At 48.1% G+C, this 12409-nt stretch overlaps 1 protein-coding gene across 12 annotated transcripts in view; it reads right to left on the bottom strand.

Annotated features, from left to right (window-relative positions):
- The window catches only part of ZFAND6 (zinc finger AN1-type containing 6), a 58933-nt gene that overhangs the window by 13529 nt on the left and 32995 nt on the right, over positions 1-12409 (bottom strand). For 6 of the 12 annotated variants that reach the window (XM_032341909.1, XM_032341910.1, XM_032341907.1 and 3 more), the window contains one exon: positions 913-1083. The exons of 3 other annotated variants lie outside the window; for them this stretch is intronic. In XM_032341909.1, coding sequence (XP_032197800.1) covers positions 913-1066 — 154 coding nt within the window. In that variant the 5' untranslated portion in view covers positions 1067-1083. 3 more of the 12 variants (XR_004285535.1, XR_004285533.1, XR_004285537.1) reach the window with 3 other exon arrangements.

The following is a 12409-nucleotide window of genomic DNA, read 5'->3' as shown; positions in this document are numbered from 1 at the left end:
CCACGCCCCGGAAGTCGCAGGCATCTGTGCACACTCGTGCACAGAATATTTAAGACAAAATCCGGAGCAGGTAAGGCCAACCCAAGTTCAGAACTGAAATCTGTGCTCAGTACATTAAGTTATTCTTTTCCCTATTCTAAATAAGGCAGAATGTAGATGGTGATTTAATTAAAAAACAATTTATATTCATTTGATTTTGGCCTTGAGAAAATTTGGAAAAATTGTGGTTAAACGGTTCTAGCTTCCGGCTTGAACGCGAAGCGACAAGGTGAAGGACCGCGGGCGGGATTTTACAGTGACTAAGCAACGGCCTTCACGGCTACACCTCTCTGAAGCACACACTCAGAAACCTCCCGATCCTTCCAGTACAACCACACACACAAAAACCCATTTCCACAATCCCCGAAGAATCCGCAGACACACAGAGCGCACCCAGAACTCAAGCGAGCCGGTGCTGAACACCGCTTACTCTCAGTCGCACCGCGGCACCGCTCCTTCCTCCCGGTGTACGGTCCTCTCTCAAGTCCGCTGTGGCCACCTGTAACCCACGCTTTCCTTCTACAACTACCTTGGCTTCAAAAGTCACCCAAGATGAAATAACCAAGGTCCTCATGAACCCTCCTTCCCTTACACCTGACTCACCGGATCCCTACATACACTCGGAGCAGGCCTGTGTTTTCCTAAGAGAACAGAATTCTTTCGACAGCAAGTAAGGCTGTGGAATGGATTTGTTCTGGTTATTTCCAATGGGCAAGGATACCACTGATAGTGAAGACACGTAAGGAGGGAGTTTGCTGACACGAATGTGGTGAGAGAACCACAATGTGAGAGTAGGAAAAAGTTTCCGGTGCATCGAGCCACCCCAGTCTAGGTCAGTGATGAATACTGCTGGGTTTTGACAGAATTACTTACCAGGTGGGCTTATTCTACCATTACTACTATTCTGTCTTTGAAGATGTTCTTTATAGCACACTGAACACATGCCATTTGTACGAGGGTTTCCATAAAATCCGCAGCCAGTGGAACAAAGCATAGGCACTTGGCTGTGATTAGTTTCTTGAGCCATGTTCCTCTGTTGCACACCTGAAATTTACACAGAATTAGTAAACAACTCAGACACACTGCAACCACACATTATCCACATTTGCTTTATATGATTAAAAAGAAAACCTACATATACTCCTGCCCTAAATCATTCTATACACCTGTCTCAAGACCTAGAGCTAAAGTAGAGAGAAAAAATAATGACCAGAAGATAAACACAAGAAGGTGTGTACTGGCTTAGACAATGTAAAAGACTCTAGGGATAGGTCTGTTCAGAAGACTCCACCCCACCAGAATGTTAAGGAAGACCCTTTAAGGCTAGCTCAGTTTGGACTCTAATAATAAGAAATACATTATATGTTTTGCTATGTGTTTTACTATTAATTACTAGGCATTAACACTTTTGCTTCAAGTTCACTGAGCATACTTGTATAATTTATTGTTGAAAAGGCATTTTACAGAACACCAATGCTGGTGAAGACAGGAAGAAACGGGCAGAATGTGGGGGAAATGAGGAACTGGCCTAAACTTTCTGGCAAACAATTCAGCAATTCACTGTAAGAGCCTTATAGAACTGCCTTCAGCACCAGTCACTCCCCACCAGGTTTTCAACAGAACAGCCAGGGTAGAAGCAGAAAAAAGATCCACACACAAGGGACGTGCGTCACAGCACTATTGATAATGTCAGTACATTTCCAATACTTGCTCAACATCAGGAGAGTGCATTTTTTCATTTTAGTAGACCTTTAGGCAGAGGAGAATGCTGGCAACAAATGAAAAGACACAACATGAACTGAAGGTATGATATGCTGTCAATTAGGACAAAAATGAGAATCTACAACCCTCAAGAAGGACAGGAAAGAATGTATCCAAGGACGGCAAAGCTAATGGCACTTTCTGACTTGTACATTTTTCTAACTTTTTAAAAATCCTCTTACATGAAGGTACAACTTGCTTAATTGGGAACGAAATATTTATTTAAGATGAAAGAGCAGCCGTGACACAGAGCGGCTGTCGGGAAACCGCACATGGCGGGCCTCAATCCCAGCAGACGGAAGGGCCCCGTGTGCCGTTTCTCCCACCGAGTGAGGCATCCTTTGGCGCAACACGACAGAAGGTAACACCAGACTATTACAAAAAAAACCCTACCCTCCCAGATGAAATGAAGGTTACTCCAAAGTGGGTGTATGCATATTTAAAGACGAGTCCATGCAAAGACCGTAAGGGATAAGAACCACCAGAGGAGGACAAGGTTTTGCCCTGAGTTGCCCTGAGTCAATCAACAACGAGGGAAAGCGCTCACGGTTATCGGACAGTTTGTCTTCACCTGAACTGACTGTTGGGGTGGAGGGTGTTGGCGGTGTACTTAACCCAAATTCCTGAACCAAGAACAAAAATGCATTTGACAGGATTACAAAACAAGGCAGCAGATTTTGCATTTGCCTTTAAAAAGAACTGTCCTAAAACTATGGGGAATATTTAAACCTTTAGCCTGGGAATACAATCTGGGATTTGGACAAACCTCTTTCTTACTCCATGCTGGTAAATCGCTCCGGAACCCAATCTTCGCTGCTCTGCTCTCTGCACGGGCTGCCTCCCTAGTTCTATAAATGTACATGCCAAATGAAACAAAGTAACAAAGATGGGATAGAAAACTAATGGGAAACATCCCGTGGGGATCTGTGGCCTCTGCTCCCGGGGGACAGTGTGTTTGGCCCTGGCTGTCAGGGTAAGCGCTCTGGGTCATGCCTGTAGCCGGTAAGTGATGGAGTTCGACTCAATCAGCCAGTCTGGCTCTAAGCTCCTGTTCTGAATCAGGGTTTCCCAAAGTGTGCTTCCATGGACCCCCAGGGAGGTCAGAACGGTTTCCACACTAACGCTAATAGCGACTGGCTCCTTCTCACCGTGCTGCCATGTGCCGCAGTGGTCATGTGTTAGGAGCCCTATCAAGGCATCTGATCAGGAGAACAGCCCCAGTATTAGCTGTCTCCCCCCACACGACATTCTCACCGCAACACAACCAGCTTTATTAAATCTGGAGCCTGAACACACATCTTGGTAGTATTTTAGGTGACTCTGGAAGTCTGCAGAGAGCTCCTGCTACATACACAAGTGTGAAGACAGCAGGAGCAGACACAGTTGCCCAGCTGCTCAAGCTGCAGGCTGCCCCAGTCACTTTTTTCATGGCAGAGGTTTTTTATTCCAAGGAACTGGCGAAGTCTGGTTATTTAGACTTCTGTACAGAGCAGACATTTTCTCAAAAACGAACAAAGTGAGCCTGTCACTTTAAGAAAAATAACAGTATTTATTGCCAAGGACCACATTCAAGCAAAATAAATACATAAATTAAGCTAGACAAGTATCTCCCATTTTTAGAGTTTCTGGTAAGATCAGTAATGATATTAATGACATGTGAGTGGCTGGTACTGTTAGAAAACAAGTATTTGCCAGTGACCAGTGTATGATGGCACAAAACGATTCATCAACAAAGGATCCATTCAAAGAGAAAGACCAGTGAATTTTAAAGTAATGGGACAAAAGTTTTATATACAGTTTGAGATTCTAGACTGCAACTAACTCTTTAAGAAGCTATAAACTGCCAAGTTTTAGTATAATATCTCTATTATCTGAAAAAGTTGTTACAACATTCCCTCTTTTTCTGCTGACCCATCTGCATGACGCCAGCTTTTCTTCTGTAACAGGTTAAATGTAGAGCCAACTACGAGAATCTCGCTGTTTGCAAAATGTCTAACGATGCCACTTTTCTCACTAAACCTTTTCGATGGTAATGGCAGGGGTGAGGGAAGGGATGGTTATTTTTAATAAAATATTTTTAAAAATTAATATTTTGCAATTTTTCCTAGCTTTAATTTGTAATGGGATAAATATTGCTAGATATAACACACAAATGAAAGTTCTTCAGGATCCCCAATAATTTCAGAGAATATGAAAGTCCAAAAATTTTGAAAATCCACTGCTGTAAATCATACATTCCCAGTGTAGATGGTACCACTTCAAGGGGACAAACACCCATTCTTTGGGGGAAGGAGGCACACAAAATACCTCGCTCTTCATGTAGAAACACAGATATACTGAATACATAAATAGAAATACTGTATATCTGTGGAATTAAAATTTCATGGAGGTGGAGGCCAATTAGGAAAAAACTATTTTAAAAAGGCTTTTGTCAGGGAAGAAATTAAAAAAAGAGAGAGATTAAGAAAGACTTGTTGTAAACCACCATTACCCTATGCTGCCTGTTACAGACGCGACAGCGATACTGAGGTAGGACTTGAAGGGACCTTCTTCAGTGGCACAGGTAAACCTTTCAGCATCTGGCTGGCAATCACAAGCACCCAGAAAAGGGAAATATTCTAGTTCTTTAAAAAAATAATCACAGATTAGAATACGACCACCAAGCTTTTATCCACAATACCTGCTTCTGAGCAATAAAATTAAAAAACATACAGCACTAGCAATTTCCCCAAGCCACACAGCAGCAAATTAACAATGATTGTCATACGCTGAGCTTTCTTATAAAAAAAAAACCAACCATTATCTTAGCAGGTAAAAAGCACAAAGAATTTCATAGGCTATTTAAAAAGAAGAAAAAAAGACAACCTTATTTATTCATCTTTAGGCCATAAAATGTACCTTCTCATGAAGACACAAAAAAGAACCACCACCATAAACGGGTACCTTAGTTTATCCCAATCTGCGGTGGCAAAGATGGAGGAGCTGTGGGAAAACCAAGTCCTGCCTGCCCACTGCTGCGCCTTCATGGCAGGGAAGGACTCTGCGGGCCATCGGTCTGGCCCTCAGGAGGGAAGGGAATGAGAAGGCAGAACAACTCCTCCACTGCCATACTGTGGCATTATAAAGCTGCGAAGTCAAGGCAGTAAAGAATGAGATTATCAGACATAAACAGAAAAGTTCACTAGCATGGTGTAATTTAAAAACAAATGTCTATGAATTGCAGAAAATTCAGAAAATGTGGTTTCACTCTATTTGTAATCAGGACAAGAGCCAATTATGTTCTCTGCCCTAAGATGGTACTGAGCAGTTACTCAGAGCTGACTGTGGGCCAAGAACCATTTCTCCTGGTTTATTTCTCTCTGGAGACCTGTGCTGTTGGTCTTGGGGCTACTGGTGTCCCTGTTTCAAAAATGAGGAACTGATATTCAACGAGATTTAATAACTTGCCCAAGGTCACTTATCTGAGAAGCAGCTGGGTGTCTTTTCTTTTATCTCCTACAACACAAAGAGAATGACTTTCAGAGTCCATCCTGTCCCTACTGAAGCTATAGCACTGTGAGCATTCATGAATTCTTATTCTTTTCATTTAAAGATAATTTAAATTTTCACTCATTTATTCGACCTCAAGATATTATGCAGCTTTAATTAGCTTAACCAAGCTCTTGAGAAAATTTGTTTTTCAAGTCTTTTTACCTAAGACATTCTCACTGGCATAAGAAATTCAAGATCAAATATTTTAAGACTGCAAAGAAAGTTCATGACCAATTATTAAAATTCTGACAAAGGAACAGCAGTGAGTGGATATAACACAGACTCCATTATTAACTGCAAATATGCCCCAGTTAAACTTCCTTTCCTCTGTTTGGTGCCCTAGAGTTCGAGTCGCCGGGTTCCCAGCATTTCACTTTGAAACGTCCCGTACTCTCTCCTCCATTCCGAGTTCTGACACTCGACACTCCACAGCCATGTTACCAGTCTTTTCTTTCTGTTCTGCTGCCTCTCCCCGCAACACATTTCCTTACATTCTCCTAAGTGCCCCGTTCTCATACTACTTCTGTTTTCGTTACTCTAGAATTGCTCCAGAAAGGAGCGCTAGACCTAGCCGGTGTGTCTTGGATATAATCTACCGCAAGCAACGCAATTTCCCTAGAAAGCAAGCTGCGTGGGGTCAGGCTGGCATCCGTCTGACCCGCAGCTCTGCCGTGTTTCTCACCTGTCACCGCCTGGACACGCTCCTAAACTTGTCCAAGTCTCCACTCCCCAGGAGGGTGCGCGGAGCCCGTGTAACCAGATGACGTCAGACAGCGTCTCCGGGAAGTCAGGAAGCACAGAGCCTGGCACACGGCAGAGCTCAGCAGCGCTCTTCCTCTGCTGCTCCTGAAGGCACGGTGCCCTCCGCCCCCGTCGGCTGGAAGCCGGCTCCAGCCCCACCACACTGCTCCTTTCTTGGTGAAGGCCCTCTGCTTCTGCAACACCTACAACCATCTTGACCTCAGGCCTACTTCTTCTGGGTCTGCTTCTGCCTGCCTCTATCCCCCTCCACTCTCTCCCTAAAGCAGCACAGGTCCTTCTGCGGCACTTCAGCAGGACATCACTCAAGTGCTCTCTAGCAGACGCTTCCTTTCCCCCTGAACCCTAAGTTTCCTTTTCAATCCCTTTCCCTGTTACAAGATTTTACTTATTTAAGAGACAGAGCATGAGCAGGGTGAGAGGCAGAGGCAGAAGGAGACTCCCTGCTGAGCAGGGAGCCCGACGCAGGGCTTGATCCCAGAACCCTAAGATCATGACCCAAGCTGAAGGCAGATGCTCAACCGACTGAGTCACTCAGGTGCCCCCCAACCTCCTTTATGCCTGATATGCCCTAGGTCAGCTTGTCTTCCCTGCTGTGGCTTGGGCCGGTGCCATCTAGCTCACGAGAGGGTTGTGTCATGGGGGGAACTATATATTCATTCTTTCCAAGCCAATAAGTAACTCCTCATTTCTAATAGATGAGGTTGCCTGGCTCTCATCGGTTGCTTTCTGTCCAAGAATGTTTAAATCAAGGGTTGTCAAATTTACCTGTGAATGACCAGATAGTAAATGTTTTGGGCTAGAGGCCATACGGTCACTGTTAAATCCATTCAGCTCTGCTGTCCCGCAAAAGCCGCCAAGCAGCACTTACACCAATGAGCAGGGCTGAATTTCAAAAACACTATCTATGGTTATGGCCACAAAAATTTGCATTTCTTAGAATTTTCACATCATAAAATGTTACTCTTCTGATTTTTCCCCCAACCACTTAGAAATATGAAAACTATTCTTAGCTCTTGGGCTGACAAAAAAACTAGGTGACAAGCCCAAAGTCCACTTGTCCATTAAATGAGCAGGTGACTTCAGGGCATCACCACGGACGAGGCAGGGGGGCCAGGCCGACACAGGATTCCAGCAGAGGCACTCCACCGTGCGGTTCTCTCATCCAAACTGAATGTAAACATTAAGTATTATTTGCTCTTAGTAAAGTTTCATCTCTTAACTAAGCATGTGTTTACCCGCCAGAAAGGGAAAGGACTGGGAAAGGCGTGTCTCATCCACACCGGCACCTCGCGCGGGGTTTACACAGAGAGACGCAGCGATGATGTGGACAGCAGCAGAACCGCTCCTGGCACGAACCTGCCTCTGCCCAGCATGCGGTCTGCCACTCACCGCGCTGCCTGAACCGTGACGCCACCCAGCAGTTGCCCCGGGAAGACACCCGTACTCTTGAAGCGGGTAGTTGTGGTCTGCCTAGCACGTTCTTCCCTCCCTTCAGGTAACAGAACCTCCCCTGTGGGGCAAGAACATGCCATCTGTGTGGGGCACGCCTAGCCGCCCCTCTCCAGGGCCAGTCGGTCCTCTCTGGACTTAACTGGCGCTGCTGGGAAAGAGGCCGACAACGTATACTTCAGGGGTTGGGGCTATGCTCGTCACAAGGAAGAGTCTCCACACAATTAAAATAGGGTAAGCAAAGTCAAAATGGGAAGGGAGGGAGGAGCCCAGATCAAACGGGGACTGAACTCTGGCATCCACCTTGCTGAGGGCAGCTCCGCCTCTTGAGACTTCCGGTGAGACTTCCGGTTTCGTAAGACAAATCCTGCTCTTGCCTTAGTTCCATCTGGGCTGCTGTCACTTGCAATTCAAAGTCCTTAGGAACGTTAGAATCTGGTAACCCTTTAAAGCCCCTCCAACTTCAGGGAATATCAGAATCAGTGCATATCAAAATGAAGATAATGCATTAGTCCAAGTGAGATGTCCTCAAAAGGGAAAAAAACAAACCCAAGAGTTCCCAGTACTTATCATTCTTTTCACAGAGAAAAACGTGTAAGTGGCGGGGGGGGGGGGGGGGCTAGGGGCGGAAGGGACAAGTGAGGAATGATACTAAGGAAGGCCCTTGAAGTAATGAGCACTGGGCCTTATACACGACTGATGCATCACTGACCTCTGCCTCTGAAACTGACAATGCACCGTATGTTAGTTAATTGAATTAAAAAACAAACCCTATATGAGTCCTGGATGTAAAGCTTAAACTTTCACAAACTGAACACCAGATCACCACCAGGACTCTCCAAATGCGTCCTCACACCCTGTCCCAGGTACCCCCCTTTCTCCCAAGTCACTGTGCCGGCTCTGAAACCCCTCTTCCCGCTCCCCAACTTCTATAAAGGGAACCGCACAGTGTACACACATCGTTTCTGAGCTCCCGCCGGGCGACCGTGTCTAACCGCAGTCCCTTCGTTCTTCCTGCTCGCTAGAGCACTTGTGTGCACGAACTGCTCTCCGCTCTAACGCCGAGAGGGATCAGGGGCCTTCCGGTTCACGAGCACGACAAATACTGGTGAACACGACCGCGCATCTTTTGACTGACATACATATGCATTCCTGCTGACTCTATACACACACACCAGGAGTGTCGGGTCGCAGGGCACACACATATCCCCAGTTTTTGAAGGTTTGTGTCCTGTCATTCCAACTTCTCGGAAGACCTATATCAGCACCTGTTTTCATTGAAAAATTTGAAGATGACTTGCTTTTCTGAGAAAAGGCACAAAGTGGAAACAGCGCTCAGAGTTTACTGTGCAGCAAGCCGTCTCAGGGGTAGTGTGCACCCCTGTCGCGGGAGGGGTCCCCTGAGCCCCTTCCCACACCACCGCACGCAGCACCTCAGCATCCAGCCGCCACGGCCTGGAACCGCGTCTGTGAGCACCCGTGCTTCGTCTTGGTTTATGGCGCGCATGCGTCAGCAGTGTGTCCTGCCGTACCAGAAGAGCCTAAGTGAGATGATTTTCTGGGTCTAGAAACGCCCCAAGAATCCTCCGCATGAATTCATGGAAACGGCGTCTTCAGAGCAGCCCATTTGGCTTCCAGAAGGTTTCGTAGGCTCGCTCTGCGTGTGGACGGTGGGGAGCCCGCATGTGTTCGCCCTCAGCCGGCACTGCACCGGTTTCCCAAGTGGTCACACCCGTCCACAGGCTGCTGACAATGGAGACGCAGTCCAGCTACTCCACACCTCACCAGAACGGGGCACAGTCTGCTGCGCTGGGCTGAACGGTGTCCCCAGACACATCTGCGTCCTCACCCCGGAACCTGGGAACATGACCTTCTAAAAGGGGGTGCTTCCCCTGGATTTCCTTGGTGGCCTCAACTGCAAGAGGCGGAAGGAGTTCTGCGACAGACGTCTGGAGAGGGGAGCGCAGAGCTGGAGGGGGGAGGCCACGAGCCAGGGAAGGCTGCAGCCGGCAGGGTGTGGAGACGGGGACGGCCTCTCCGGGGGCGTGGCACTGCCAACACCCAGGCTTGGACCCTGCGCCTCCAAAGCCGTGAGAGATTGAACATGCGCAGATGCTAAGCCTCCCGTCTGAGGTAGCTTGTCTTGGCAGACCTGAGAACCAGAGTGTGTCCTTCCACTTGGGGTGCCCTCTCGGCCGTGCAGCAATGCCGCAGCCGTCTCGTGCTTCCCACCGTCAGGAAGGCGAAGGCCACCGAGCACGTCTGCCCCACGTACTGACGAGTGGGGGGTCCGTCCTCCCGCGGAAGCGCCTCCTGTGGACTGTTAACAGTCCTGAGAAGCTGTCCCCTGCACTCGGTGACTGGGTAAGGCTGCGCCTGGCTCTCTTGTGCTCTGATCCCCCATGCACAAGGAGAGGCCCAGCCGAGTCACCGAGGCCTCTGGCCAGGAGCTGTGTGAGTGGACGCGGGAGCCGGTCCTCCAGCCCCACCGCATTGCCAGAGGACTGCAACCTCACGGGGGACCCAGTGCCTGAATGACACAGCTCCACCTCCCCATTATTCCCGACACGAACTGTGTGAGATCATCTGCTGGTTGTTACATCATTAAAGTTTTGAGGCACTTTGTTCCGTGGCAACTAACAGCGTGACTTGAACATCGTCCCCCCACTTCTGTTCTTGTCCTCTGCAGCCTATTTCCAACACGGCAGCCTGTGTTCCCGTCGGGATCTGGAGCCCATCCCGTTGCCGGCTGGCTCAAAATCTGCCAGCTGCTTTCCAACGACCCAGAGAAAACGCCGAACTCTCGCCATCGCCTGCTCCCCCATGGCTGACCTCACACACCGCCGGCGGTACTGGGGCTGCTTCCATCTCGAGGACTTCGCGCTTCTGACATCCACCCCCCAGACATTCTTCCGAGCGGGCTCCCTCACCTCCCTTGGGTCTTTGTTCAAATGCCACCCTTTCCGGGAGGACTTCCCATTACCTATTACTTCCCATTACTCTATTTAAAATCACCCCAGCGTCTTTCATTAGCCCTGTGGTTTTACTTTTCTTCAACGCCCTCAATTTCAGTCTTAGCTTACTATTAAATTACACTTACTTCTCCCTACTAAGATGAAAATCTCAGTAACGACAGGGATTTTGTCCACTTTGCTCACTGCCGCTTGAGTCACGTTTGGCACGCAGTGGGCAGGCCATGTCTGTGCAACGCACACACAGGCGAAGCGGCCTGCCGCCGTGCTAGCACAAAACCCAGAGTGCTCAAATATTTACCCCAAAGCAAGAAACAAAAATAAATCCTGTCTGAAAAAAACTGAATTTGCTGTCCGGGAAGAGATCTAAGTCTGCCAGCGGGGGACACAACATACGCGTGCTCCGTGTGTGTACCGAACCACCATCACCAGCATCGAGCGCCACGCCTGTGGACGTCTTCTCCAATTCAGTCGGCTCAGAGAGGGCTTCACTTAGCGATCTGTATACAAAATGTTGTAATTCTGTAACGAAACTTAAGCTGCCCTCAATTCTATGTTCTCAAACTGACTTAGGTTCCACACCGCATACCTTAAACAATCAAGACACAGGTATTATCTGCACAAAACCCAATCCCTTTCTTTGCAAAAGGCAGGGAGGGGACCCACTCCTAGTTTCCCACTGGGCTCCACATTCATGGGCTTTCATTAGTTTTTCTTCTCACAAAAACTAATACAAAATATGCTCTTTGTATATGCAAGAGCCACATGCAAAACCACTTTTCAAAATTCTCTCCTCTTTGACTTTGACGCTTGTAACTCGGTCAGCAGACTGCACCTCTTGCTCTGCCCCAAAGCCTTCTCAGGATGCTCCTCTCCTAATGCAAATCTCCCACTCGGCTTCCAGTATCTGTAAATGAATCCCTCCCCCAGATTTCTTCTGATGATAAGGCCAACCTCGACATTTCAACCTCCCCTGTTACCACTGAAGCTCTACAACCTTTTATGTGAGTAACTGGCTTTACTATTTCCTTTTATGAACATGACTCGTACACTACTTTCTGTACCAAACACTGCAGAATTTCACACATATCCACTCCCTGAGTCCTCAGAACTACTCTGTGAAGTGGGGGCTGTCGCCATCCTCCTTCCGCAGGTGAGAGAAGCGAGGCCTGGAGAGGTCGGGCCCACAGCTGCAGGCCACATAGTGGGTTAAGGGATGGAGCTGAGCCGCCCCGGGCTGTTGGGCTGGAGCCCGTGCTCTCTGTCAGAGGTTCCCAGGGCTTCTCTTCAGACCTGTGGGGGACCCTGGAGGTCCTGTGGCGGAGGTCAGACATGGACTTGCTATTTGTTTGTGCTACGATGCCGACAAGCCGTGCAAGAGCAGCAGGGGCCACACAGCCGGAGCCTCCGTATGACAGCACGCGTCCCCGTGTCCTGCTCACCTCCACGGTCTTCATCTGCAGAGTCTCACAATAAGAAAACGCCACGTTCACTTACGAGTCTTCTGGATGAGGCCATAAAACTATGGACGTTATTCAGTCTTATTACCGATGACGCTTCCTCGTGTTCTCTGTCGCTGACACTCCGCACCACAGAGCAAGGTCTTCCGCATGCCCGTTTCCCTGCCACACGCCACCGTCCCAGTCGGCACATGCCCCAGCACTCCGGGTCTCATCTCAGGGCAAAGCCTTGTAAGGAAACACATCCACACCGACTCCAGGAAAAGAACGGACAGTGTCGTACAGGAATCAACGCCATTCTTTAATATGAACTGAAATACCAACAATGAGTGGACAACGTGGTCGGTAAGGACTGAGAGTGACGTAGAAAAGAAAAAACATATTAAATACACATGCCAATTACTTAGAGTGTTCAGGGTTGTATCCCCAGCAGTG

Source organism: Mustela erminea, chromosome 5 (assembly GCF_009829155.1).
Source record: "Mustela erminea isolate mMusErm1 chromosome 5, mMusErm1.Pri, whole genome shotgun sequence".
NCBI lineage: Eukaryota > Metazoa > Chordata > Mammalia > Carnivora > Mustelidae > Mustela > Mustela erminea.
This window is presented reverse-complemented; position numbering and strand designations above follow the sequence as displayed.